The sequence below is a fragment of the Artibeus jamaicensis genome, unplaced genomic scaffold (assembly GCF_021234435.1).
Source record: "Artibeus jamaicensis isolate MK-2021 breed Jamaican fruit bat unplaced genomic scaffold, CSHL_Jam_final contig_465, whole genome shotgun sequence".
Lineage (NCBI taxonomy): Eukaryota > Metazoa > Chordata > Mammalia > Chiroptera > Phyllostomidae > Artibeus > Artibeus jamaicensis.
Genome location: NW_026521843.1, coordinates 40,927,530 through 40,953,169, shown reverse-complemented (window position 1 = coordinate 40,953,169; position 25,640 = coordinate 40,927,530). Strand labels below are relative to the sequence as shown.

The 25,640-nt window shown below is 38.6% G+C and overlaps 1 protein-coding gene and 1 long non-coding RNA gene across 2 annotated transcripts in view; one reads left to right on the top strand and one right to left on the bottom strand.

Moving 5' to 3' along the window:
* Positions 1-4,808: 4,808 nt before the first annotated feature.
* LOC128627715 (uncharacterized) lies at positions 4,809-7,813 on the bottom strand. The gene is made up of 3 exons (XR_008392007.1): positions 7,586-7,813; positions 7,024-7,128; positions 4,809-4,901 (listed from the first exon to the last, which is right to left on the bottom strand). It is a non-coding gene; the product is annotated as an uncharacterized LOC128627715 (long non-coding RNA).
* Positions 7,814-8,251: 438 nt separating this feature from the next.
* The window catches only part of XPO1 (exportin 1), a 44,620-nt gene continuing 27,231 nt past the window's right edge, over positions 8,252-25,640 (top strand). The window contains exons 1-4 of the mRNA XM_037163723.2: positions 8,252-9,046; positions 12,111-12,242; positions 16,455-16,556; positions 20,104-20,176. Of these exons, the coding sequence (XP_037019618.1) occupies positions 12,117-12,242; positions 16,455-16,556; positions 20,104-20,176 (301 nt within the window). The 5' untranslated portion in view covers positions 8,252-9,046; positions 12,111-12,116. The remainder of the gene's footprint in view (positions 9,047-12,110; positions 12,243-16,454; positions 16,557-20,103; positions 20,177-25,640) is intronic.

Here is a 25,640-nt window from a genome sequence, read left to right as displayed (position 1 = left end):
TAAGTTTTCTGCTAATAGTGATAGTACCTGAACCTCTTCTTGTGATCACACAACTAGAGCACCACGCAAGCAGAAAGATGCAGGGCAAAGAGTCAGACCTACTAAGTGGTGAGAATTTAAAAAAGTAAAATAGGCCTGGTTTGGAGTAGCATCTGATAGATTTTCTCCTTTTGTTCAGAGTTATAGAGTCACAGAATTTCAGTAACATTTTTTCATCAACATTAATTTCCAAGACTTATTTGTAAGATTCAAAAGAAGTGAATCTAACAAATATTTATTAATTCATGAATCTAATAAATATTTATTAAGTACAACTAAGAAGTTGGCACAAAGCCCCTGCCTTTAAAGAACGTATGGGTGATAGTAAATTGAAATCCTAATTCTGCCTCATTCCCCTCAACCTGTTCCTCCTGCAGCATATCTCAGAAAATAACTCCACCCTTCCAATCACTGAGACTGAAATCCATGGAGTCATCCTTGAATCCTCTTTCTCACACATCCCAACTAAATCCTTTAGGGAGTCCTTTGGACTTTTTCAAAATATAATCAGAATTTGAATATTTCCAAGGCTACCACTTTCATCTAAGCCATAATCAGTACCTAGATTAATACAGTCCACTGAAAGGTCTCCCTATATCTACCCTTGCTCCCTAGGCTATTGTCATCTTAACATCTAGAGTGATCCTGTTAAAAATTTTAAGTCAGGACAAGTCATCAAATCTCTGTTCAGACACTTGGATAGCCCCAATCTCACTGAGAAAACAAGTGAAAGCGTTTACAGTGGCCTACTGCGAGACCCTACGTCAACTGACCTCCTGCCAAGCCCTTTTATTTCTATGACTTTCTCTCCCTCTTGCTCAGTTAGCTCTGACCACAACTGTCACCTCCTTGATGGTCCTTAACCCACAGTAGTGTGCTGATTAAGATTTAACAGCGGGCTCTCAGAAGAAAAAATACTGAATGTCAGCTGATATCCATGGTATAAGCACTCCCACTATGGCCTATTTCGAGCTACCAGTCTAACATCACAAATCACGGAATTATGAAGACATGCTCAGGAGCACATTGTTATATAGTATTTCCATCATGCAAACACCATTGATGTAAATAATCTCAGGAACATATAGATAATAGGACTTACGGCCAAGATGGAGGTGTAGGTAGACACACTGTGCCTCCTCACACAACCAATATTAGGGACAACAACAATTTAAAAACAAAAAAACAACCATATCTGACAGAAAATTGAACTATATGGAAGTCCAACAACGATTCATCCAGACCAGTAAGAGGGGCAGAGTCAGCAGCCAGCAAAGAGAGGTCACAGCAGAAAAAAGCAGTGGTTACCTGGGTGGTGTAGCTCAGTGGATTGAGCCCGGGCCTGCGAACCAGATAATCGCGGTTTGATTCCTAGTCAGGGCACATACCCCGGTTGCAGGCCGGTTCCCTGCAGGCCAGTTCCCAGCAGGGGATGCATGAAAGGCAACCATACATTGATGTTTCTCTCCCTCTCTCCTTCCCTTTCCCTCTAAAGATAAATAAATAAAATCTTAAAAAAAAAAAAAAAAGAGTGGTGGTTGGCGGACCCAGGAGCACAGGCAGCAGCTGGCAGACCCCTGGTGTGGGGTGGCAACAGGCAGACCCAGTGAGGAGTGTTTTTTTAATATTTTTTATTGATTATGCTACTACAGTTGTACCATTTCCCCCCCTCATTCCCCTCCACCCTGCACACCCTCTTCCACCCACATTACCCCCTTGAGTTCATGTTCATGTGTCATAAGTTCTTTAGCTTCTACATTTCCCATATTATTCTTGCCCTCCCCTTGTCTATTTTCTGCCTACCATCTATGCTATTTATTCTCTGTACCTTCTCCCCCCTTCTCCTCCTCCCACTCCCCTGTTGCTAACCCTCCATGTGATTTCCATTTCTGTGGGTCCGTTCCTGTTCTAGTTGTTTGCTTTTGTTTTTGTTTTAGGTATGGTTGTTAATAACTGTGAGTTTGCTGTCTTTTTACTGTTCATATTTTTTACCTTCTTTTTCTTAGATAACTCCCTTTAACATTTCATATAGTAAGGGCTTGATGATGATGAACTCCTTTACCTTGACCTTATCTGAGAAGCACTTTATCTGCCCTTCCATTCTAAATGAAAGCTTTGCTGGATAGAGCAATCTTGGATGGAGGTCCTTGCCTTTCATGACTTGGAATACTTCTTTCTGGCCCCTTCTTGCCTACGAGGTCATTCTTGAGAAAACAGTTGACAGTCTGATGGGAAGTCCTTTGTAGGTGACTGTCCCCTTATCTCTTGCTGCTTCTAGAATTCTCTCCTTCGTTGTAATCTTGGCTAATGTAATTATGATGTGCTTTGGTGTGTTCCTCCTTGGGTCCAATTCTTTGGGACTTTCTGAACTTCCTGGACTTCCTGGAAGTCTATTGCCTTTGCCAGATTCTCCTTTATTATTTGTTCAGATAAGTTTTCCACTTGTTGCTCTTCCTCTTCTCCTTCTGGTACCCCTATAATTCAGATGTTGGAACATGTAAAGATGTCCTGGAGGTTCCTAAGCCTCTCCTCATTGTTTTGAATTCTTGTTTCTTCATTCTTTTCTGTTTGGTTGTTTCTTTCTTCCTTCTGGTCCATTTCATTGATTTGAGTCCCAGTTTTCTTCCCATCACTATTGGTTCCCTGTGCATTTTCCTTCATTTCAGTTAGTGGAGCCTTCATTTTTTCATTTAATTTGTGACCAAAATCAACTACTTCTGTGAACATCCTGATCACCAGTGTTTTGAACTGTGCATCTGATAGGTTGGCTATCTCTTCATTGCTTAGTTGTATTTGCTGTGGAGGTTTGATCTGATATTTCATTTGGATGGGTTTTTTTTAATATTGTCTTGTCATGCCTGTTGGGTATGAGGGGCAGAGCCTTAGGTGTTCACCAGGGTGGAATACCGAAGTAGCTGGGTTGTGACACTGTATGTGGGGAAGGGGTACAAGAGGGAACAGTAGTGCTTGCTCCGCTCTGTCAGACTCTAGTCCCTTCTGCTGCTTCCCCCAAGCAAACTGGGCCCTTCTCATGCTGATTCCTGTGTGGGTGGGCTTGTATACCTTCTAAGACCCTGTGGGTCTCTCCAACAAACACTCCTGTGAGGATGGGATTCTCTCCCAGCATCTCAACCCTCACAGGTGTTTTGAATCAGTGTTTTGAGGCTTTGTTTCCTGGAGCTGGGACCCTAGATTGCGCAGTCTGTCTCGATCCCCAGTTTTGCCTTGTTTATCTGTGCTCAAATGTGGAATTGCCCGGTCAGCCAGCTGCCTTGTGCACCGTGCCTTACTTCCCAATCGCTGCCTCACTGGTTCTGCCTGTTGCCACCCTGCGCCTGGGGTCTGCCAGCTGCTGCCTGCACACCCAGGGTGCCTCGTGTGTCCGGTGCCACTGCTTTTTGTGCTGCAACTCCTCTCTGCTCGGCTGCCCAACTCTGCCCCACCTACCAGTCTGGATGAATGTGTCGATTTTAACTCCTTGGTTGTCTGACTTCCATACGGTTCAATTTTCTGTCCGTTCTGGTTGTTATTTGTTTCTAAATTGTTGTTGTCCTTATTTTAGTTGTTCAAGGAGGTACGGTGTATCTACCTATGCCTCCATCTTGGCTGGAAGTCTGCTTTCTTTTATTTTACTCCCTTTTCTGATTCTCATTGCCTGATAATGGTGTGTTCATGTATGTGAAAAAAAATGGCTTATCTTTCCAACCCACAGGTACCAATGTTATCTTTTCTAGTCTGTTCTTTTTTTTTCTTATATATACAGACCCCAAATGCCTGCTCATTATTTTTATTTTTGGCTTAGAAGTACTTCAGCAAAAACAACTATGTGGCTTCCTTTGTCCTGCTTCAGAATTATCCTAGTTAAATTGTACTTCATTTCTCACCTCTCCATGAGTAAGAAACCCATTGCTGTATGTCACCTTGTAGAACTCTGTACATTTCTCAAACTGTAACTCCTAGACTAGTGGCCTTGTTAGATGGTTTTTTTTAAACTATGTTCTCAAAAAGGCAGCAACTCACTTTCAGATAATTGCTGATTCTATTCTCAAATGATTTGAGGTTTCATAGACTCCATATAAATAATTCACTGAGGTCTTGGACACATAGGTGTTCAGGTTCACTGATAGAATAATTATAATTTTCCATAAACATACTCAACAGTGTAATTGAGGCTGATAGGAACAAATCTGCCATCTGGACTCCACCTTCTCAGGTCAATTTTTTTCTCGAAAAGAGTATCTGTTCCCTCTCACTTATTTACTCATTCATTGGTTGCTTCTTGTTTGTGCCCTGATCTGCTATCAAACCCCCAACCTTGGCGTATTGGATGATGCTCTAACCAACTGAACTACCCGACCAGGGCCACAAAGTACTTTTTATACTTGATCTTAACCAAAGAGCCAAGAAGCGATCCACAAAGTGCTTTTTAAAAGCAAATAGAAAAACAATTTTGTATAAGATATTCAGAAAGAAATTCTCTCAGTGCTTACTTTCAGGGTTTACAAAGTCACAAACATGCCCCTAAGATTCATTGGAAGAAAAAGCCCATGGAATTGTGAAATTGTGCTAAGTGCATGAATATACCCAGTGATCAAGACCCATGATATGTTCAGCCCAAATGTTGTTTTTTGACGGGTAGGGAGAAGTGCATGCTGAAAGGTCACTGCTGCTATATCTCTGAGAGCAAAGTGGTATCGATTTTCTCAAAAAGAGTGAAATAACCAATTCCATTATTCAAGTAATAGATTTATTGCATATCCTTACTTTAAAAAATTTTTAATACATTACATGGGCTTTAATATTATTATTTGTATATTCCTTGAAGAGCTCACAATCAGGAAAGATTGTCCTCAGAGACAAAGCTGAAATTAAAATTCAAACATTTTTCATTTGACTCTGGTGTGATTGTAATAGCAAATATTTATAGCTTTTCTAGGGAACAAACAGGTACTGTTCACATATTGTGGTAGATATATAAATCAATACAATTTTTTTAGGGGACACCTTGGTAGTACCTACCACAATAATAAAGTAATAATAAAATAATAAAATAATTTAATAGAAGCAAATGACAAGTGGTTGAAAGGAATGTACGAGTTTGTTTCCCTTCTTTTAAAAAAAATTCTGCCTGAGCATACATTTATTGATTTTATTTTTTTGTTCAGATTTTATTTTATTTTTTAGAGAAAGGGGAAGAAAGAAAGAGAGGGAGGGAAACATCTTGGTTGCCTCTTGTACACCCCCCAACCAGGGACCTGGTCTGCAACCCAGTCACATACTCTGTCCAGGAATTGAACCAGAGAACTTTTGGTTTGCAGACGATGCCCAACCCAGTGAGCCGCACTAGTCAGGGCCATTTATTGATTTTAGAGAGAGGAAGAAAAGGGGGTAGGGGGATGGGAGGAGGGAGAAAGAGGGCGGTAGAGAGAGAGAGAGAGAGAGAGAGAGAGAGAGAGAGAGAGAGAGAGAAGTGTCCATTGGTTGCCTCTTTTACCTCAACCAGGGACAGAATGTGCAATGTAGTTATATGTCCTGACTGGGAATCAAACCCACCACATTTTGGTGCATGGAATGGTGCTCCAACCAACCGAACCACAGAGCCACACTGGCTGAGGTTGTTTCTCTGATTTCTCACAAAATAAGAAATACTGTTATTGAGACAATGTGAACTAGTAGAAAGAACATAATCATGGGTTCTAATATCAACTTAACTGTAGAATGTTCTACAGTTAGATATTAGAATAGTTCTAATATCTAACTACTGTAGAATGGTTTGCACCTGTGTGTGAGTATGACAGGGAGTGGAGCAAGAGCAAGATCTTCTTACAGGGCTGTTGTGAGAACTCAGTGAAATACTGTACAAAAGGGTCTCTAACAGTCTGCTAGACAGCAGACAGGCATTCAATACAGTTTACTTACATTTCCTTACCCACACCCCACACCAGGGTTTGAAATCTGTTTGATTCCAACACATAAGTTAATGAAAAAAGTATTAAGACACATGTCAGACTTGTGTTCTGAATTTGATCTTGAAAATTCAGTGATCAAACATAATTATCTGCCCTGTCATTTTTTTGCACTTGCTAATAACGAATTTATAATGAATAGTCCAGTTTGGCTAACTCTAGGCAAAAAGATAGGCTAAATATTTACTCTGATTTACTAGTCACACAATTGTGAACCCCTGGGGGCATGATTTTAAGATGGGATGAAAAGAGCCAAAGAAAGGGACTGAGACCATTTGAACTCTACATTCAACGAAGTCCTTCATGGATCTCTTCTCCTTCACATCCATTTGATCCTTATGTGGCTGGATGAGACAGGCATATATGATATCATCCTTATTTAGTGGGTGAAATGGAAACAGGCCCAAAGAGGTAAAGTGACTTTCCTGAGGTCACAGTAGGAGCAAAGCCAGGTCTCCCAGTTTTTAATCCTATTGTTATGCCACCTTAAAAACAAAACAAAACAAAACAAAACAAAACAAAAAAACCAGTGGCCTAGTCAAAGAGTTGAAAATGTGGAGGAAAAAACTTAAAGTACAGGACCATCCTGGTTTTTCTCGTAATAGAATGTAAGTATTCCAAATGATCAGTGTACATCATATATATTATACATTATAGTTTCATATTATTCAGTTAGGCAATGAATAAAAATCTTAGGTGTTAATCACCCAGTATCATTTGAGTAAATCTAGGACTTAAGATACTGGTTTTGCTTTTCTTTCAAATTGGAGACTGAGGGAGGTTTCTTTCTGAGAGAAACACATCATGGTTGCCTCCCCTAGTAACTTCCAACCAGGATGGAACCCACAGCCTAGGTATTGCCCTCACCAGGAATCCAATGAACCTGCAGATTTTTGGTGTATCAGAGAACACTTCAACCAACTCAGCAACCAGGCTAAAATTGAGGGAGTTAATTCTTAAGGATGCTTTGGTATTAGTCACTGATCACTGTGAGTGAAGATTTGCCAGAGAAAATTACCTTGATTTAATAAACCATTTGCAAACTTCTTGGTGGCACAATGGTTCCACAAAACTTGAGTGGGCTGCTTGCTGTTTTCTTAGGCAAATAATCAGGAAAGCTGATCTGGAGGGGAATTGAGGACAAACCAGTTGCAACCATGTGGAACGCCACGTGCATATGACTTTCAAATACCATTTGGTGATAAGGTATGTGAAGGGCAGCTATGCTAAAAAGAAAAACCGAGGACAGGAGCAGATCAAGGGTACCTGGTAGGAGGCAGTTGGCATGCAAACTCACCCAGCAAAAATAGGCCATGTTAAACCAATTACCAGAATTACAGTTTTAATTTTCAGAAAGGATGGTTGTTAAAGTAGCCAAATTTCAATCTGGGGAGATACTGCATTAAAATTTGAAGGAGACTTGTTCCAAAATTGTTTTGTGTCTTTTCCAGGTCTCTGAGGTCACAAGACGCAAAGAGCTAACGCCCCCACCCCTCAAGCCTCAACCTACTTCTTGGTTATCCTTTCCCCAACTCCCAAACACTGGGCTTTAAAATAGATTAGAAAGATCTGGGGCCTACACTTGGCCTAAGCGGGTTCTTTTCGCTTTTCCTCCCCTCCGCAATTAAAAAAAACTGCGTGTGCACTCCCTTTTCTTCGCGCAGCCCCCACTTCAGGGGCGGGTCCTCATCCCGGCGGGCTCAGACCCCGCAGGTTGGCGGGAGCCGGCGGGGGTGGGCCACTGCGAATCCAGGAAAGCCGAAAGAAGACTGCCGCGCGCCGCGCTCAAACTCGCGCCACCATCAGCTTCTGATCGGCTCCCCACCCTCACCGTCATCAAAGGCGCCTAGCCAATGAGAGAGTCGGAAGGGCAGGGTCTGCGGTACAAGCACAAGGAGGGGGAGCGACGGGAGGGGAACGGGAAGTCGAGGGCGGGGTGCGTTTGATGGACCGCTGCTCAAACCAATCCTCCTTGCGGCTTCTTTTTGCTCTCTTCTCTGCTGCGTTCAGCTCTTGCCCCACCTCCTCATCCTCCACCCCCCCTTCTAGCTCTTTTTCGACCCGCCCCACTCCCTTCCCCCACTCTGCGGGCAAATCGCTGCTGGAAAGAGGCGGGGGCCAAAGCGGCGGGCTCGTGTGGAGACTTGAGGTGGGAATGACGGGCGGGCTGGCCAATAAGAGGCAGGCTGATGGCGCGGCTGTGGCTGGAACCGGCCAATAGGCGGGCAGGCTGGGGGCGGAGGCCCAGGTTCCAAACGCTCCGCGGCGCCATGGGCTGAAAACTCAACCGAGATGGAATCTCCCAGTCTGAACCGGTTTCAACCGGTTCCGAGTTTGAGGCACTAGGAGGAGGGGGAGAAGCGGCTGCAGCGGCCGCGGCAGGAGCAGCGGGAGCTACAGCATCAGCAAGAGCAACCGTAGCTACAGCCCCGGCGGCGGTGCTTCTTCCAGTCTGTGCTCCTGCAGTCCGTGCAACCACCCAGAGGGGGAGGGGGGAACCACCAGTCGCTGAGGAGCAGGAGAAGGGGGGAAAGTTTAGGCGAGCCGGGGTGGGGGGGGGCCCAGCTCCGGAGCCGCGTGAGAGAGAGAGCCGTATTTTGGTAGGGGAAGTCGGACTGCAACTGGCAACAGAGCGTCCCCCGGCCGTGTGGACTCTGTACCCCTACTCCTGCTGCTCCTGCTGCCGCCTGTAGCTGGAGGGTCCCCCTGGGGCTGAATCTTTGGGACTTGACCCCGTTCCCCTCCCCCTCCCCTCACTCCCCAGCCAGGCGGGAGCATTTATTCCCCAGATTAATTACCCCTTTTTTTTGTGGGGGGCGGGTGTGTGTGTGTGTGTGTCGGGGTGAAGTGTCCCTGAATACTAAATATTGCTGAGCTTTTTTTTTTTTTTTTTTTTTGCCCTCATCTCCTTTTTTTAAATTTCCTTTTTTAAGGTGGGGAAACTGAAACCCACCTTGACTTCCTTCCCTCTCCCCTCTCCCCACCTTCCCTTTCCCTAATTCCCCGACAAGGAAGGAAGAAGCAGTTGGTTCAATCTCTGGGTAAGTCGACTGTGTCTTCGGGGCCGGGGGACGGGCGGCGGCATGGCTGGGAGGGAGGAGGCCGACTTGGGGCGCGGCGGCGGCCGCGGGAAGCGAGCTGGGGAGGCGGCGGCAGGCCCACAGCGGACCCTGCGATTGAATGGAGCCGCTTCTGCCCCTGGGAGATGGAGGCGGGGAGGCGGCCGCGGGAGGGGAGTGTTTGCAGGGTCATTCGTTTGTACGGATGACTGTGGAGGAAAGCGAAGAGCGTGATAGTGAAGCACGGCCCCTGCGCGGGGGTGGAAGGGCTTCCCCAGCCCAAGGGGCTGGAGAGAAGTTGGGGTGATTTGAGAAACATCTCTGAATTATTAGGAGTGGAAGTTTCCAGAAATATTTAGTGCAGCAGCATTGAAACGTCCGCCTGCATCACGTGGCTGTTCGGTGGAGAGCTTGGGATCGGGGGAGGGAGGGGCTGCCGAGTCTGCTCCTCCTGCAGGGAAACTCAAAATCTTCAGGTTTTTTCCTTATTTTGCAGAGTAGAATTAGAAATAGGAAAGGTTAGTTGATTTTTCAAGAATCTGGCAAGTGGGGTTTCGTGCCGTAGTTTGTTTTCAGCGGCTTGAGAGTTGTGATCGAATTTTTTCTGCTAGTACTGTGGAGTGGATGATGCCCTGATTCTCCTTAATTTCCGATGCCTCTTGAGTTTAGCGTGGGTGGGAGGAAGTGGTGTAGTAGAGGAAGCATTAAAGATTTGTCCAGCGGGGATCTCCTCTGATCACGCAGAGGCCATGCTGCCTGGAGAATGAGGCGGTGAACTTCTGGCGCCTGGTTTTGCCTCCTCCGAGTATGGGCGGGGTGAGTGCGTGCTCCGGTATGCTATAGTTAGAAGTGCTGCAAATGTGTTCCGGTGGGAAGCGAGGGGAGGGCGGGCCTTAGTGAGGTGTGTTTCTACTGAATGAAGCAATTGCTCACACATCTATGGAAGCAGTCGTTCTCCTTGTAGAGACTTAAAAAAATTGATGTGTTTTTTTTAACGTAATAGGTAGTTATCAGTAACCAACGGTTGTTTTTGGACGAGAATTGGCAGTAGATAGCCGCCTGCCTATTGAGTTTGTAGTGGCAGTGAAGGTATTTTGGTAGTCACTTGTAAAGTCACCACATTGCTAGATAATCCCTTGCGTATGCTCTCCAGTGAGTAGATTTTAGGATTGAGTGTTCCAAAGAGGGGGAAAAAAGCATTTGTGGTGGTTTCACCTCTCTCACCATGGCAGTTTATCTGCCTGGTTGTGTATTGTAAGAGTGTTGGGACACTACTGTAAGTGGAAAGAATGTTTTGGACGCTATTTGACTTGGGGGACTAAATGTGCTTGGCATTGGCCAGAAAGCCGCCATTTCTGTACTACGTCCAGTTCAAGAATAGGTAGGTCATTTCGAAGATAGCCGCTAGTTCTAAAGATGGCAAAACTCTTAAGTGTTTAACACAAGTTTGTTTGTATTCTGATTTTTGGGAAGAATTAAGCACGAAGAACTCTGAAAAAAGTACTTGAAACATTTAGAGTGACTTTATTATTTTTCGTTTGGGCTATTAAATGATGATAAGATTAAACAGGAAAGTTTGTTCAATCTTTAACTAAAAAAATCGAAAAGTCGATATGTAGATCTTGGTGCTTTGTGGACATTGTTGTTCAGCCTCAACTTTATATTAGTGTTTAGATCAAAGGTTTTTATTGTGTGCCAGGTATTCGGTATTTTAAAAAACGTTTAAAAACTGCTATAAAACTTTTTGAAATCTCAAGTTTCACTGTCATTGATGGATCAAAAAACTTAGGAATAAAAACCCTTCAAATTTTAATATCTTTATTTTTACCTTATATCTAACTTAATGGACTCATCTTCCGACTTCTGTGTAACTGACATTTAATAGAACGTTTGAGATAAAATCAAAGTTGCTGCCATTATTGTTAAGATCATTTTTTAAATGCTATAAAATAGCCAAGAAATAAAGCCTTTTTCCTATCCAGCTAGTTTATCCAAATGTAATCAAATTAGTCACCTGTTTTCTGATCCTGGAAGGTTTTTTATGAGGGGGAGAAGTGGAGGTGACCATCTGACCTTGTTGGGTCTAAATACAGTGAGCCATGAGTTCTTTAACTTGAGGTTTCATGCCTGAATTCCAAAGCATCCTGAGTCTTTTGTAATTGTGTACAAAACTGAGTTTTTTAATATGGCACTAGCCACTGTCCTGTGGATGTGTGCAGGCCAGCATCTTGGAGTGGAACCCTATTAAAAGTATAGATAACATTGCCTGTGAACCAGTAGGTTTTAGCCAGTGCATTTTTTAAGTGAAGAGGCTCATTTTCTGTTGTGATAGAATTTGTTTTTATTTGGAAAATAGTTGTCAAGCTTTGAAGTTTTTACCTGGCCGATGAATACCTGGAAATGGGGGGGGGGTCCTGATTGCTACCATAAAGCTTTTTTTCTAGATCATTCATTCAGGGAATTTGTTTGCTTGTAATTTTAATCCCCAAATTCATTGAGGGTTGAAAGAAATAAAAGTACATGGTATAATTGAGTGCAGAAACTTAAGTTCTTTATAGAATATGAAGATGCCAAATTTAAGACGGGTGGTTCCTGATAAATAAACATTGGTACACCTAATGGCGAAATTTTCTGTACCACATTTAATTTTTAGCACCTTCTTGCCTTTTAAGCATATCTTAAAAATTATGGTATTGTACAATGAGGGGAAGTGAATTTTTACTGAACTAGAAGACGGGAGGAAGCATATCCCCTTGACTGTATCAATTTTAATAGACTCATTTTTTTAAGAAGGTTAGAGTAACTTTAAATAAATGTTAGTAAAGAACAGTATAATTTCTCTGTGGTCTAGAAAAGCTTAATGGCCCCTAATAACTAATATGTTTATGGTGTGACAGTTACTTCTGCTTTTATTTGGTTTTACTATTAGTTTTTAGGTAAAAAGTCTCTAAAATACTCATTTGTGTAAGCATTTGAAGTAAAATAACTTGAGTAGAAAGTTTCGACTGATACCAAAACTTCATAGATACCTTACTTTTTTTTCCAGTTATCTATGCCAGCAATTATGACAATGTTAGCAGACCATGCAGCACGTCAGCTGCTTGATTTCAGCCAAAAACTGGACATCAACCTTTTAGACAATGTGGTGAATTGCTTATACCATGGAGAAGGAGCCCAGGTAAAGTAGCTGGTCAAAACTTTACAACATTGCAGTGTAACAAAGTTGTTGGGTTTTTAAATTTTAATACAATTTTGAATTATCCCCATTTAAAAAGTATTCCATAGTTTGTGTTAACTCAGAATTATAGATTAATTCTAATGAGAAGTTTCTAGAGAAAGAAATTGGGTTATATATTGACACGGTTAGAGTGGGATAATAATCTTGTTCTGTTATTCTTAAGCATTCTCCACTTAATAAAAGTGCAACATATTAAATGCTGTGTAGATAGTAATGGTCGTATATACCTTATACATATTTAATATATTTGGAGTTACTGTAATTATAGCTTTGGAACATTTAAATTACAGAAGTACTTTATAGATAAAACTTGTTTTAAAAATACAACAATACCAAACATCTTCACATTACTTGAATTTTAGCATTTGTGAACATGGTACTGTTAATGTAGGGAATTACCTGGTTTTGATCATTGTAAGGAGTTCCTCCCCTCAACCAATTGGAAGATAAGACAGGAATGTTTGTAAGTTTTTAAAATGTGCGTGTTAAAAGAAACTAAAAAATCTTGAAACTTTGTGAAGCGAATCTCAAAGAATTTTAGATGAGTAAGCGTTTCTTTTTTGTTGGATAAAAAACTTGTCAATAAAGGAATTTTAAATGAAAGGGGGCTATGAAAATTGTATAAGGGGAAAAAATAATCTGCAGTGATTTTTCTAAGCTCGTTAGTCCAGTTTATACTCCTAGGGACTTTTTTTTTTTTTTTTAAGATTTTATTTATTTATCTTTAGAGGGGAAGGGAAGGAGAGGAGAGAAATATCAATGTACGGTTGCCTCTTGTGTGTCCCCTGCTGGGAACTGGCCTGCAACCAAGGCATGTGCCCTGACTGGGAATCGAATCACGATCCTTTGGTTCGCAGGCCTGCACTCAATCCACTGAGGTACACCAGCCAGGGCCTCCTAGGGACTATTAATCAGAGTTCTAGTCTCCAAAAGCATTCCTGAAAAAGTTACTCTATCTGTACTTATCACATATATCATGCAGTAGTTTCCTCATGCTGTACATTCAACATGGAGGTTTAAGCTTTGTTTTAACATGTATGTGGAGAAAGCAGCTGCTTTTGGAAGTATGAAAGTAAGGTTGAAATTCATGAAGTAAAGTTGGGCTCGGCTTTGAATGTATTAGAGGCATAAAACTGTAGCCATTAGGAAAATGGGCGTTTACTTATTTATTTTGCTGTTTTTAATCTTTGTTCTTTTGTAACCTGGTTTACAATATCTAAAAGTATTACAAATAAATGAAGGACTGATCTTCTATACTTATAATTGAGAAGTAGTAATTTTTATCATGAAAACTATGTGGTAGTAATGCAGCTTTTAGTAATGTTTCCTAGTACTGAGATTTACTAGTTTGCTTTAAATTTGCCTTTTTAATAAGCAGTAGGTTTTAAAAAGTATAAATATTTTCTACTTATAAAAGCTTTCCCCAAGAGTAAAGATTCCATGTTTAGATGTTGTATAACAAATCAGTTGTACAATCAGTAAACTGGGATTTTTTTATATTACAGATAAAGAAACATGTTTAGAGCTTAAAGTCAGTTAAGAACTTTCTGAAAATTATGTTTAAACTTCTAGTTCAGTCTATTTTTCATTCCCATCTCATTTACAAGCTATTACCTACTTTGCAAGAGATTGGAGGATTAATGATGAGGTTTGAAAAGAACCTTTTCGTAGAGTCTGATATCTAGAAGAAATTTTATTTTATTTAAAGAGTGCATTTGGAAGTAGAAGAGTGAGCATGTGTGATGTAAACTCATTGTTTAACTGTTTAAAAAGAACTGCATAACTTTGGAGAAGAAATCACTAGAAGGGTGGCTTTTTAAATCTTCAGGCAAAACTTGTGCCTAGATGGGGGAAGTATAGTAAGATATTTACCACTGTAACATTAGGACTACCTTCTGTTATAAGCATTTTTCTATTTTTAGCCAAGTAAGCAGCCAGGCGGGAAAGATAGGAAAGAGTTAGGTATTTTCTCCAATATTAAGTGTCTTAAACTCTTTTAATCTATTGCTTAGCAACTGGAATGCTTTCAGCATTCAGTTAGTAACACAGGGAGATGCCAGAGTTTTTTTCCCTTTTTATTTCCCGTTTGTGTCTTTTTTAACTTCTCTGGAATTATAAGTTAGTGAAAGAATATTATATAAGAATACTGGGATTAGGGAAAAATAAAGACACTACTGTGCAAATGCTAGCATTAACTTTGGAGAATAAAATTACAACTACAAAAAAAACTAAAAGGAGACATGACTTTTGCAGAGGTTGAAATGGTGATAGTGTGGGAAGTATTCACTTATATTTGGAATACTTATCACCTCAAAGGATGTGACAGTATCTTGACCAAATAACTTTATTAGGCTTGGATTTTTTATATATCCCGTTCTTGATACTTGTTACTGTAAGTTTCATGAGGATTTTGGTGGTGGTGTCAGGGTACAGAACCACTATCTAACTTTAGTTTAAATCAAATGTTTTAAAACAGTAAGCAGGATATGTTGCTAGTGATTACTGGAGAAAATCATGAATGTGATATAACCACTACTGCGGAAAAAAATTCTCAGCATCAAAGCTGAAATAGGAGTAAGTTCTTCTGTGTGTATGTGTTTGGCGTTTGGGGGGTGGGGTAAATTTGAATTAAAGCTAAGTTAGAGATTATGAGGTGTCTATGTCAGAAATGGAAATAAGTATGCTTCTTTTCCCCCCTTTTTTGATGGTTTTATGACCATAGATTTATACCTTTGATCAAGTAAATCAGTCTAACAGAAGGGTAAATGACAACTTTTAAAACCATCAGAACTTTTTTGCCCACAATACCTTACAGAAATACGTAAAAGATAGTTAGAGAAGATCCAGTTGAGCTATGAAACAGCCATTAAAAGTGAAGAATATTAGGCTGTTGCTTGTTGGGAGTGGGGGAACAATCGAATTACATCCTCTGTTCACATATGGGAAACTGTACTGGTTAAAAAAACCCAAGTAGATAAATAATGTCAGCATGGCTAGATTTTTTTTTAAACTGTCCATTTCAGTCATACTTCAGTAAAGCTGGGAGGGGGTGCTATGTCAAATGGGAGCAGCAAATTTCAGAAGAAATTCTATATGATACACTATTTACATAAAACTTCAAATTACACAACTATATTTTTTTATGAAATTTACACACATGCTCTGAAAATGCTGGGCAGGAAAAGAACAAAGGAAGGAAATGACTCTGGAGAAACTTAAAAGAGGTGACCTCCATAAACTTTATATCTTTTATGTTTAAGAGAAGAACAAGTGCACTCTAGATCACAGGTGGAAAACATAAGGCCCATGGGCCGAATACTGCTCTCCACCTTGTTTTAACCAGCCCGGCACCTTGCTTCTCTCCCCGGCAGCAGCGCTGAGCTCTCGCTTAACTGTTAGGGAGTAGTTAACATTTATACAGTCTAAAATTACCTTAGGCTCTTTGAAGGCAACCACGAGGCTGATGTTGACACCCATGTTCTAGATAATGGTTACATAGGTTTGATATTATTTCTTCATTTGCATTTTTAAAAATTGAAGAGTTTTCAAAATAAGCTGAGATTTAATATGTGAAATTACAGGACATTCAGAAAATGGGAAAAGGTAAGTTTAGGAGGTATTTAAAAAGTCTTAAGGGTCTTAATGCCTATAGATGTATCTATAAGTATTTGAGATTCAGAGTATTACTTAGACCTAGTTTATATTTGTCTTCCTGTGCAATACATTTCTGTAAATAAGTTTTTTCAGAGATTGCTTGGTGATGCTTGTAAAACAGCTATACCATGATAGAATTTATCTAAGTAGATGGAATTTTCTGTGTTGCTTTTGGTTGATTGCAAGTGCTGAGAACTTATATCAGAGTACATCTTTGTTAGTAGCATTGATTGAAATTCATTTCAATTTTGAGAATACCAAATAAAACATTACTCCAAAAAGGCTATTTTGTTTCAAATGAATGAATATTCCCATTTTTTAATTGAAGTTTAAGAGTGATAATGAACAGATTTTTATATCTGAAGACTAATTACTTGAGTGTTTCTGAAAGTTGGTAGAATCACTGTCTTGTTAGTATTTGTGCCTTGCTCAATACCATTTTAATAAATGATTCAAAAGAATAAGTGAATTGAAGGGTTTTTTTGTATAATATTTTAGCAAAGAATGGCTCAAGAAGTACTGACGCATTTAAAGGAGCATCCTGATGCATGGACAAGAGTTGACACAATTTTGGAATTTTCACAGAATATGAACACGAAAGTAAGCAAGTGGTGGTTTTAAAATCCATTTATTCTTTTCTTCCAGTCATAAACTTTGAGGAAGGTATCTCATTTTTAGTATGAGCATTTGTTATCTCGAATCACTTAATACTGTTATTTCAAAATTTAGTCTTCAACATAGAATTAATTCTTGCAAATAGTCCTAAGAATTATGAGGCGTTGTAATTGGGACTAGTATGCAAGGTGGCTTTTTTGTTTTGGGGGTTTTTTTCTTTTGTTTTTAGACCATGTATATAGTTCTAAGTAGCATTAATTCTGAAAGTTATTCAGAGATGAAACAACATCAGGAATTGTTTTGGGCAAGTAATCAATATAATACAGGCTAGGCACCTCCAACACCAAGTTGTATGGGCAGCGTAAAACCCTACTCTGGTACCAATGCTTTTAATGGGACAGCACTCAGTTTTTATTTGCAATTGAAAATGTTATAATTGGGTACTTTTTTCTTAAGTTTTAACAGAAGGGTTGATCAAAATGTGTTTTGACTGTTTTAGGTTTAAACTGCATTAACGTAATAAAATAACCATGCATGGCATTCTGTTTAATACACACAAGGTTTCTCTTGGTATACATTGTGTTAAAACAGAAAATAGCCATGTTCACATCTGTTTCTGAAATCAGACTGTGTTAATTAACAGTTTTGAAATATTAATTAGTTTTGACATCTTGTAAATTTCAGGGCAAAAATACAGTTCAGAACTTCCTCAAAGTGCTAACCTTAAGTAACATAACAGTGTTTGCCTGTTTGCTTGCCTGGTAAATTTTGCTTTTTATACTGACAGACATTACTAATAAGTTGATTTATCAACAGTATTTTTAAAAACTCAAATTTGTCTTGTGAAAAATGAGATGATTAGAGGAACAGAAAGAAAGCAACAGGTAAAGAATTCTTCAATTTACATAAATTGCAAATGATTTGGTGCTAAAATTATGCACTATGACATTTGGCTTTTATGCAATCATTTTTTTTTTCTTTAAAGATGTTAACACTACCTGATATTAATCATAATGTTCCATTATGTTGATTGCTTGTAATAGGAAGAAAAGGGGTGTCTTCCTGTGCAACTGACACAGCTAGGCTTTGACGGCAGGCCTCCACAAGGTCTACCCTTTTGATTCCCTTTAACTGAATTCTGTTCATCAATTGTTTTTGTTTCATGGGCGGTGGGAGGGGAAAGGGGAAGTCAATGCATAAAATAAGCATTTCTAAGGGCTCAGTAGAAATTTCTACCATAGGGATCATTTCATGTGGTTTTTTTTTTTTTTTTTCCATGTAGTCTTTGCTGTTATCTGTCCCTCATCTTCATAACTCAGCAGTGGATTTTTCAAATCCTGTGATGTAATTCAGAAGTGTAATTCTTTAAAATGATGGAATTATTTGGATATTTTCAAAGTAGTTGTCATCGTCCTTCAGACTTGGCTGTCACTAAAAGATTTTTGAATCAAGATATACTCTTTTTTAAAGAAATGTGAATTCTCATCATGTATAGGGTCTTAATGTCTAGGAGAGATTTGGTTTTAGGATATTATGATGGTGATCTATGTACTCCTGTGGCCTAATTAGTGAAAAGCTGTTTTTGGGCTTCTTGCCTCAGCCCCCTTGGCAGAAAGAAGCAAAGATGAGTTGTATCTTCTGCAAGCTCATGCTACCTTTTTACAGTTGGAGAAAAGACTAGAGGTTAGTAATTTAGGTAACAAAGTGTCAAACATAAAGGAAGCAGTAAATAAACATAAAAATAAAGGAAGGAGTGTATCCTTTAATTAAGAAGTATAAGTTACTGGTATTTATAGAGATTTGATTCATAATTTTTAAAGGGTTTTTTTTTAAGATTCTATTATATTTTTAGAGAGAGGGAGAGAGACATCAATGTGTGGTTGCCTCTTGTATGGCACCTGTGCCCCCCGCCCCCCACCCCCAACCCAGGCATGTGCCCTGACTGGGTATTGAATCATTCATTCACAGGCTGGCACTCAATCCACTGAGCCATGCCAGCCAGGGCAGAGGTCTTTTTAATCAGTTGAGAATCAGTAAGAGGATATATTCCATGAAGTAACAAGTACATTGTTTGACTTGCTAAACCTTGGCAGTCTGATTTCATGCCTATAGAATTAAAGTTGTTAGAGCAGTATGTTTTTTTAAGTTAATTTAGAATTTCAGTCTATTAGAAACTTTTTTTTTTTTTTTGCTTTTATTTACATTTTTCTGAGACCTAGACCTACAGAGAGGTGTAAACTATTTACTGCTGATTATGAAACTCTATACTGGCATCAAATTTGTGTTTTCTGAATTTTGCTTTGGCCTTGTTTTTATTTTGGAAGTCTTCTTAAGGAATGTTCCAAATGTAGGATTTCGGCTAAATTTTTTGTTGAAAAATATGAAATGTTAAAATGAAAGAAAACAGCAAAAACATTTACTATTTGAGCACAATGTAGTTTGGGACAGTCTATATTGTGCTTTGAATAAAATGAGCGTTCATTCTCATGATCCCTTTGGTTGAAATACTAATGCTCTTATTTTATTGTGTGATGACTAACCATATTAAAGATGAACTCTTATTCTCAGCCAAAACTTGCAATCTGAGGTTAATTATGTCTATGTCAGTGAGTTTACCTTTCAGGTATTATGGCCGATTCTTCCCTATAATTCAACCAGTTGAAACATACCACAACAATTTTGTCCTTTTTCTTCCTCCTGTGTATCCACACTAATTGGTCATGATAATAATTTTGGGTTTTATTCCCTATAGCATTATAAATTGTTATAAACATTCTTGACTATTTAGAGTGAGTAATCAGGAGGGACAAAATGGCTTGAAAGTGGTATCTATTAACTTTCTTACCTTTTTAGTTATAACTTTTATATTTAGGAATACCTGAAAGGTAGATACAGATTGCAGCCAGCATTTGTATATTTTTGACTGTGCACAAAAGTTTATCTTTAAATTAGTAGAAATAGCAACTATAAGGGTGGGGTTAAAATTTAAAATAAAACCCATGGGCTGTCTTGCTGCTCCTTAAGTAACACACCAGTGATCTTTGTAAACACTTCCTATAGAAAGTATCTGTGAGCGTACAGTAATGCTTGGCCAAGAGCTTACAACTCCTAGAAGATGGTAGGAAGCTTGAGAGCATCCAAGCTGCTAAATTCTTAGGAGCCTGGTCGTGTAAAAAAAGTATGTTAGCCTTTGAGCAGTCATTTATGCTGTGAATTCATATTTGGCTGCTACTTTCCTTCTACAGATAAGCCCATTTGGCTGCAAAAGGGCTTTTTATTTGGTTCTTCCTGGTGTGAGCATGTATAAACAGCAGGACATTAAATAGAGTAGTAAACAATAAAATGAGGAAAATGCATGAAAACTCAGTATATGGGTGAATAGATCCTTGTTGTTTAATATATATAATTAAACTTGGTAGCATAATGTTTTTGAAACTTTAGATGTAAATGTGAATGTCTGTCCATTTGTTAATCCTGAAAGTTGCTAGTCTTACAGCAATATATTCATATACTTCTATTATCCAATTTTCAGTATTATGGACTACAAATTTTGGAAAATGTGATAAAAACAAGGTGGAAGATTCTTCCAAGGAACCAGTGCGAAGGTAGGAAAATGTTTTACACAATTGTAGATTCAGAGAAATTTTATTAATTCTGGTGGGTTTATTACAGTTGAGTATTTGGGTGGCAGGTGTATTGAATCTGGTTTGTGCCTTAATGGAGATTACTGATTTTATCATGTGGCAAGGTAGGTTGTTTATTTGGGGAAAAGAGGAGACTAAACTGGTTAAACTTTCTATAATAAATATTGCAATGAAAAAGATGCATCAACTCAGGTCTTGGAACCATGCCTGGTGTGAATGAAATTTGAGTATGTGCCCTTAAAAATTATTTTAAATTTTACCAGACAATAACTGACAAGTAATTAATATTTTAACATGTGGAATAATACACAAATTTAAAGTAGCAAAAGAAATAATATAAGCCTTTATCTTTAAAAATACAACAAGCCTTTTGAATGTTAAGAGGTTGACATCTAAAATGAGGAAACGACAGAGCACAAAGATGTGTTGGCTGGTGTTAATAAAAGGTGGGGCAAAAGTAGGTTTATAGTTATGTGAAACATAGTTTATTATTGCTATTTTAAATTACTGTTATTTTCTTTTCTTTCTTTTAAGATTTTATGTATTTACTTTGAGGGAGAGGGAGAGGAATATCAGTCTGTTGCCTCTCGCATGCCCCAAACTGGGGGCCAGCATGTACCCTGACTGGGAACCAGAGATCTTTCAGTTCACATGCTGGTATTCAATCCACTGAGCCACACCAGTTAGGGCTAATTATTATATTATTTTCCACAGAAACAATGGTAAAGCTCCTTTTACCCTACCCTGCATTTAACTTTTCCCTTTGTGTAGTATTTTGGTAAAAATAGTCATAGTTCAAGAAACCTGAGGCAAGGTTAGTCTGTTGGAATTCTTTGCATTTGGTTTTCATTTTTTCACATACTGCTTTATTGCCTACTTTACATCACTTGTTTAATCTCTGAAATGATAGAACTAAATGTCTGGCATTTATAATAGGGTATGTTACTTTTTTTTCTATTAAAATATGCCCCCCTTTTTTGACTGTTGATCTTTAAGATATCTTTCACCTGCTTTCTCCTGTCGTCTTTACAGTGGGTTAGTGACCCAGATTTTTTATAAGTTTTAATGCCAATATTCTTAATATGCCATAAAGCAAAGATTAAGAATGATAGTGCAGGTTCTGACTGGTGTGGCTTAGTTGATTGAGCATCATCCTGCATTGGACCAGGTCACTGGTTCAATTCCAGATCAGTACACATGCTGGGGTTGCAGGCCAGGTTTCTGGTTGGTTGGTTATGTATGAAAGGCATCCTATCAGTGTTTCTCCCTTACATTGACATTTCTCTCCCTGTTTTTCTGCCTCTCATTCCCGTTCTCTACAAATAAACAAAATCCCCCCCCTTTTTTTTTTTTTTTTTTTTTTTTTAAGAATAATAGTGCAGGAGGAAATTGTGCCTCCCAAAAGAGGCTCCTATTTCTTCAAATGCTTTATTTTGGGTTGAAACCATTGTAGATCATGTTCTGTGATCTTCTGAGAGGCTAAGTGCAGGTCGACTACGTGGCCCAAATAGATGTTTTGTACTTACCCATTGCTTTTTAGGGACTTCAGTGATATCCTTATTCTTTTACTTCTATTGTTAGGTACATGTGGTGTGAACTTCAAACTTAACTTTGGTCATGGCTCCCCCCCCATACATACACGCACACACAACTGTTTACTTTTTTTTTTATTTCAGTATCATTTTACTATAGTGTAAGTCCCTCTTGCTTCTAAACACCTAGACCCTTGCTTTTTACTGCTTGAGAATTGTAGTAGATGATCTTCCATAATCTTTTCCAGCTTTAAATTTAAACGATTTAAGATTATACTAAACTATCAAAATCATGGTTATATTATTGGAAAAAATGAGAGGCTAGTGGTCTCCCTGAGGATTTAACATTTTTAGCTTTCTACATGAATAGGAGTGGTATGTATGGCTATTATTAGGAAGTCACAAGGGCTCCCATGTATTAATATGTAAGTATTTGATATAAAATGCTTTGGGGTGGCATAAGACTTTACTTTTCAAAGTATTGTAGTGTTTGAAAAAACGGGATGTGAAGGGGTAGTGATTTATTCTGCCTGACTTAAACTTCTGTTTAATTCATGTGTTCATATTCTGTATTGGTGAGGAACTTTGTTTCTCTGCAAGCTATATATATTTTTAAAAACCATTTATTAGAATTACTTTTTCCCCTGCATTTTCCTTCAGCACTACTGTTAAGATTAAGCCTGATGTCAACTTTCTAAAAAGTACCTGAAGTTACTCATATCACCCATGTATGGTTGCACTCATCAGTGAAGATGTTGTGTGGAGGGAAAAGCGGTCTGTGACTTCTTGGGTTTTTGAGAGGTTCGTTTTTGTAAGACCATGCAAACTGGTTCCCACAGAATCTTAGTAAACCTTAGATTTAGATACGCAACAGCAACTTGGCACAGTGGATTTAATGATGCATGTTCTTGTTTCAGATAATTGCTCTCATTTGTAAAACATTGGAAAATAAATTCAGTACTAGATTTTATAATTCTTTTTTCTTTTTAAGGTTTTATTTATTTTTAAGAGAGAGGGGAAGGGAGGAGAAAGACAGGGAGAGAAACATAGATGCGCAAGAAACATAGATCAGTTGCCTCTAGCCTGGCATGCCGCCAACTGGGAACCAAGTCAGCAACCCAGACATGTGCCCTGACCAGTAATAGAACTGGTGACCTTTCAGTTTGCAGGGTGATGCCCAAACCACTGAACTACACACTCGGGACATACAACTCTCTACAATTGATTTTAAAGTGTGGGGGGGCAGGGGGGAGAGAACATCTATTTGTTGTTTTACATGTTTTTGCATTCACTCACTGGTTAATCTCATATATGCTCTGAGCAGGTAGCTGAACTGGCAACATTGGTGTATTAAGATGATGCTCTAACCAACTGACATACCCAGCCAGAGCCTATAAACCTTTTTTAACATTGTCAATCCTGGGAAGCTACTCCAGGCTTAAGATTTTGTATTTCACAGAATAGGCTAACATTTCTGAACATTAATTTTCCTTCAGTAACTTTGTTATTAGAAATGAATTAGTGTAATTCCCCAAATACTGTACATTTCTTTTGTCTTTGTCATGTCCTGTAAAGCTGTCCCTACCACTTTTTACTCTTTATCTTCCTTACCATGTGTGTTTATTTACATGGAACATATATTGTTTCCTATAAAGCACTGTTAGGTATTAAGACTACATAAACATATCCTTGCATCAAAATGCTGTTGGTCAAAAGATAAAATATGTATGTAAATGAATACTATGTGAACATTAAGTTAGTATATATAATGACTTTTAAATATGCTAAAGGAAGAGAATTAGGTTGGGCCCTTTAGACAAGCTCATTCACACAGATTGCAATGCTTGTATTTTAAAGGAAGGATAGGTTTAGCTATACAAATAGCAAGCCAAAATAAGTTTTGTACATTTTTTCCCAATCTAGCAAATTTGTTTTATCTGATTTCAAGTGCTTGTGCATAAGCATATGTTAATCTTCACATGTTATTTTAGGGTAATAGTGTTTTTAATGTAGGCCTGTTATCTAAAGTACTTTGCCAGAACAATCTCGGACAAAAACATCTACACTGGGTTAAATGTTTTTGCTCAGTGTTTTTCCCTAGTATATCCTGTATCAGTAGATCACAAATGAATGTAATTTCAGTGAACAAAATACATACAGGTAATAGTTAGCTGAGTAAGGGTATTTTTTAAAACATTAAATGTCATTTAAGTAAATGACATTTTAATGGAGATGCAACCTCATAAAACATTTTAGTAAGTTCAGATTTATGTAATACAAAATTTACTACATTGCTCTGGTTTTTATAATTTTTGCTTTAGGCCAGAAAAAAAATTACCTATTTGGAGTCTCCCCCACCATAACATTTATCACACTTGGCTGACACTGTTTTTCTCACTCTCTTTTTCTACAGAATGTTAGCTTAATTGTGGCAGGGATCAAAGAATGTCTTTATTGCATTATTGCTTGGTACATAGGTGTCAGTATATAATTATTCAATCAATGAATTGTATGTTATTGAGTTAATGTTCTCCAATTTACTTCATTCCTATACTTTAAGGACCTAATGAAATTTCCCAGTGTTTTTGCTCTTGTAAATTATGTGTTTATAAAATTTATATCTTTGAGGTTAGGTTTTAAGGTGAATATTTGTATAGATGAGTTACACAAATCAACTTAATATTTTTGGGCTTAAAAAATATGAAGTGGAAATGTTATTTTTAATTTTTTAGAGAGGGGAAGGGAGGGAGAGAAACCATTATGAGGGAAATACATCGATGGCTATCTGCCCTGCGCCCTGAATGGGATTGAAACCTGCAACCTAGGCATGTGTACTGACCAGCTGAGCCACATGTCTGGGCTGAAGGGGAAATTTTAATATGTAAAGTAGAGTAGTTTCCAAATAGGGAGTGTTTGCTAGTAACTGAAGTAATTAACAGTATACCAGGATTGTCTGTGATGTTGAATTTCTATCTTGACTTCACCTCAAATTTATTGTTAAGGTAACCCCTGCCTTTTTTAAGAATAATTTTTGTTCCCATAATAGTGCAGCTTAGTGGGTTGGACGTCGTTCCTCAAACTGAAGGGTCACCAGTTCAGTTCCCAGTCAGGGCACGTATCTGGGTGGCTGGCTCCCAGTTGGGGGCATGTAAGAGCAATGGTAATGTTTCTCTGTTTCTTCCTCCCTGCCCCTCTCCCAGAAAGAAGTGGGGGGGTCGTTTTTAAAATACTAATTTTTGTACTTGTTTAGAAATTTAAGTCATAAAGAAGTGGGCATGGGGAGACACTGAAAGACTCCTTTATTCCTTCCCAAAATAATAATTTTACCTGCTTAAAGGTATCTCTATTTAGAATTTATGCCAAAGGCTGTTTTAATCTTTTAAGATACATGGCTTATAGATCATTTTATGAGAGATGAATTTGCTAACATTGAAAAGAGGAGTGATAAAATCATAATTGGCTATTTTGGAAGTTTGGTTGCTTAAAGGTAGTTGGACAAAATTTCTTGAGTTCAGTTCTGTGTTATAATTTAGAAAATTGACAGACCAAATCTGATAACCCTTGAGGTTTTATATAGTACTTTTTTTTTTTTTTAAGATTTTATTTATTTATCTTGACAGAGAAAGGGAAGGGGAAAGGGAGAGAAATATTAATGTATGGTTGCATCTTATGCGTCCTCTGCTGGGAACTGGCCTGTAAACCCAGGCTTGTGCCCTGATTGGGAATCAAACCTCGATCCTTTGGTTCACAGGCCTGCACTTAATCCACTGAGCTACACCAGCCAGGGCTACATAGTACTTTTCTATGGAATGAGGCACATGTTAATTTATATGAACTACGTAAGTTACTTTACCTCTTTGAATCTTGACTGTTTCACAGGGTTATTGAGATAC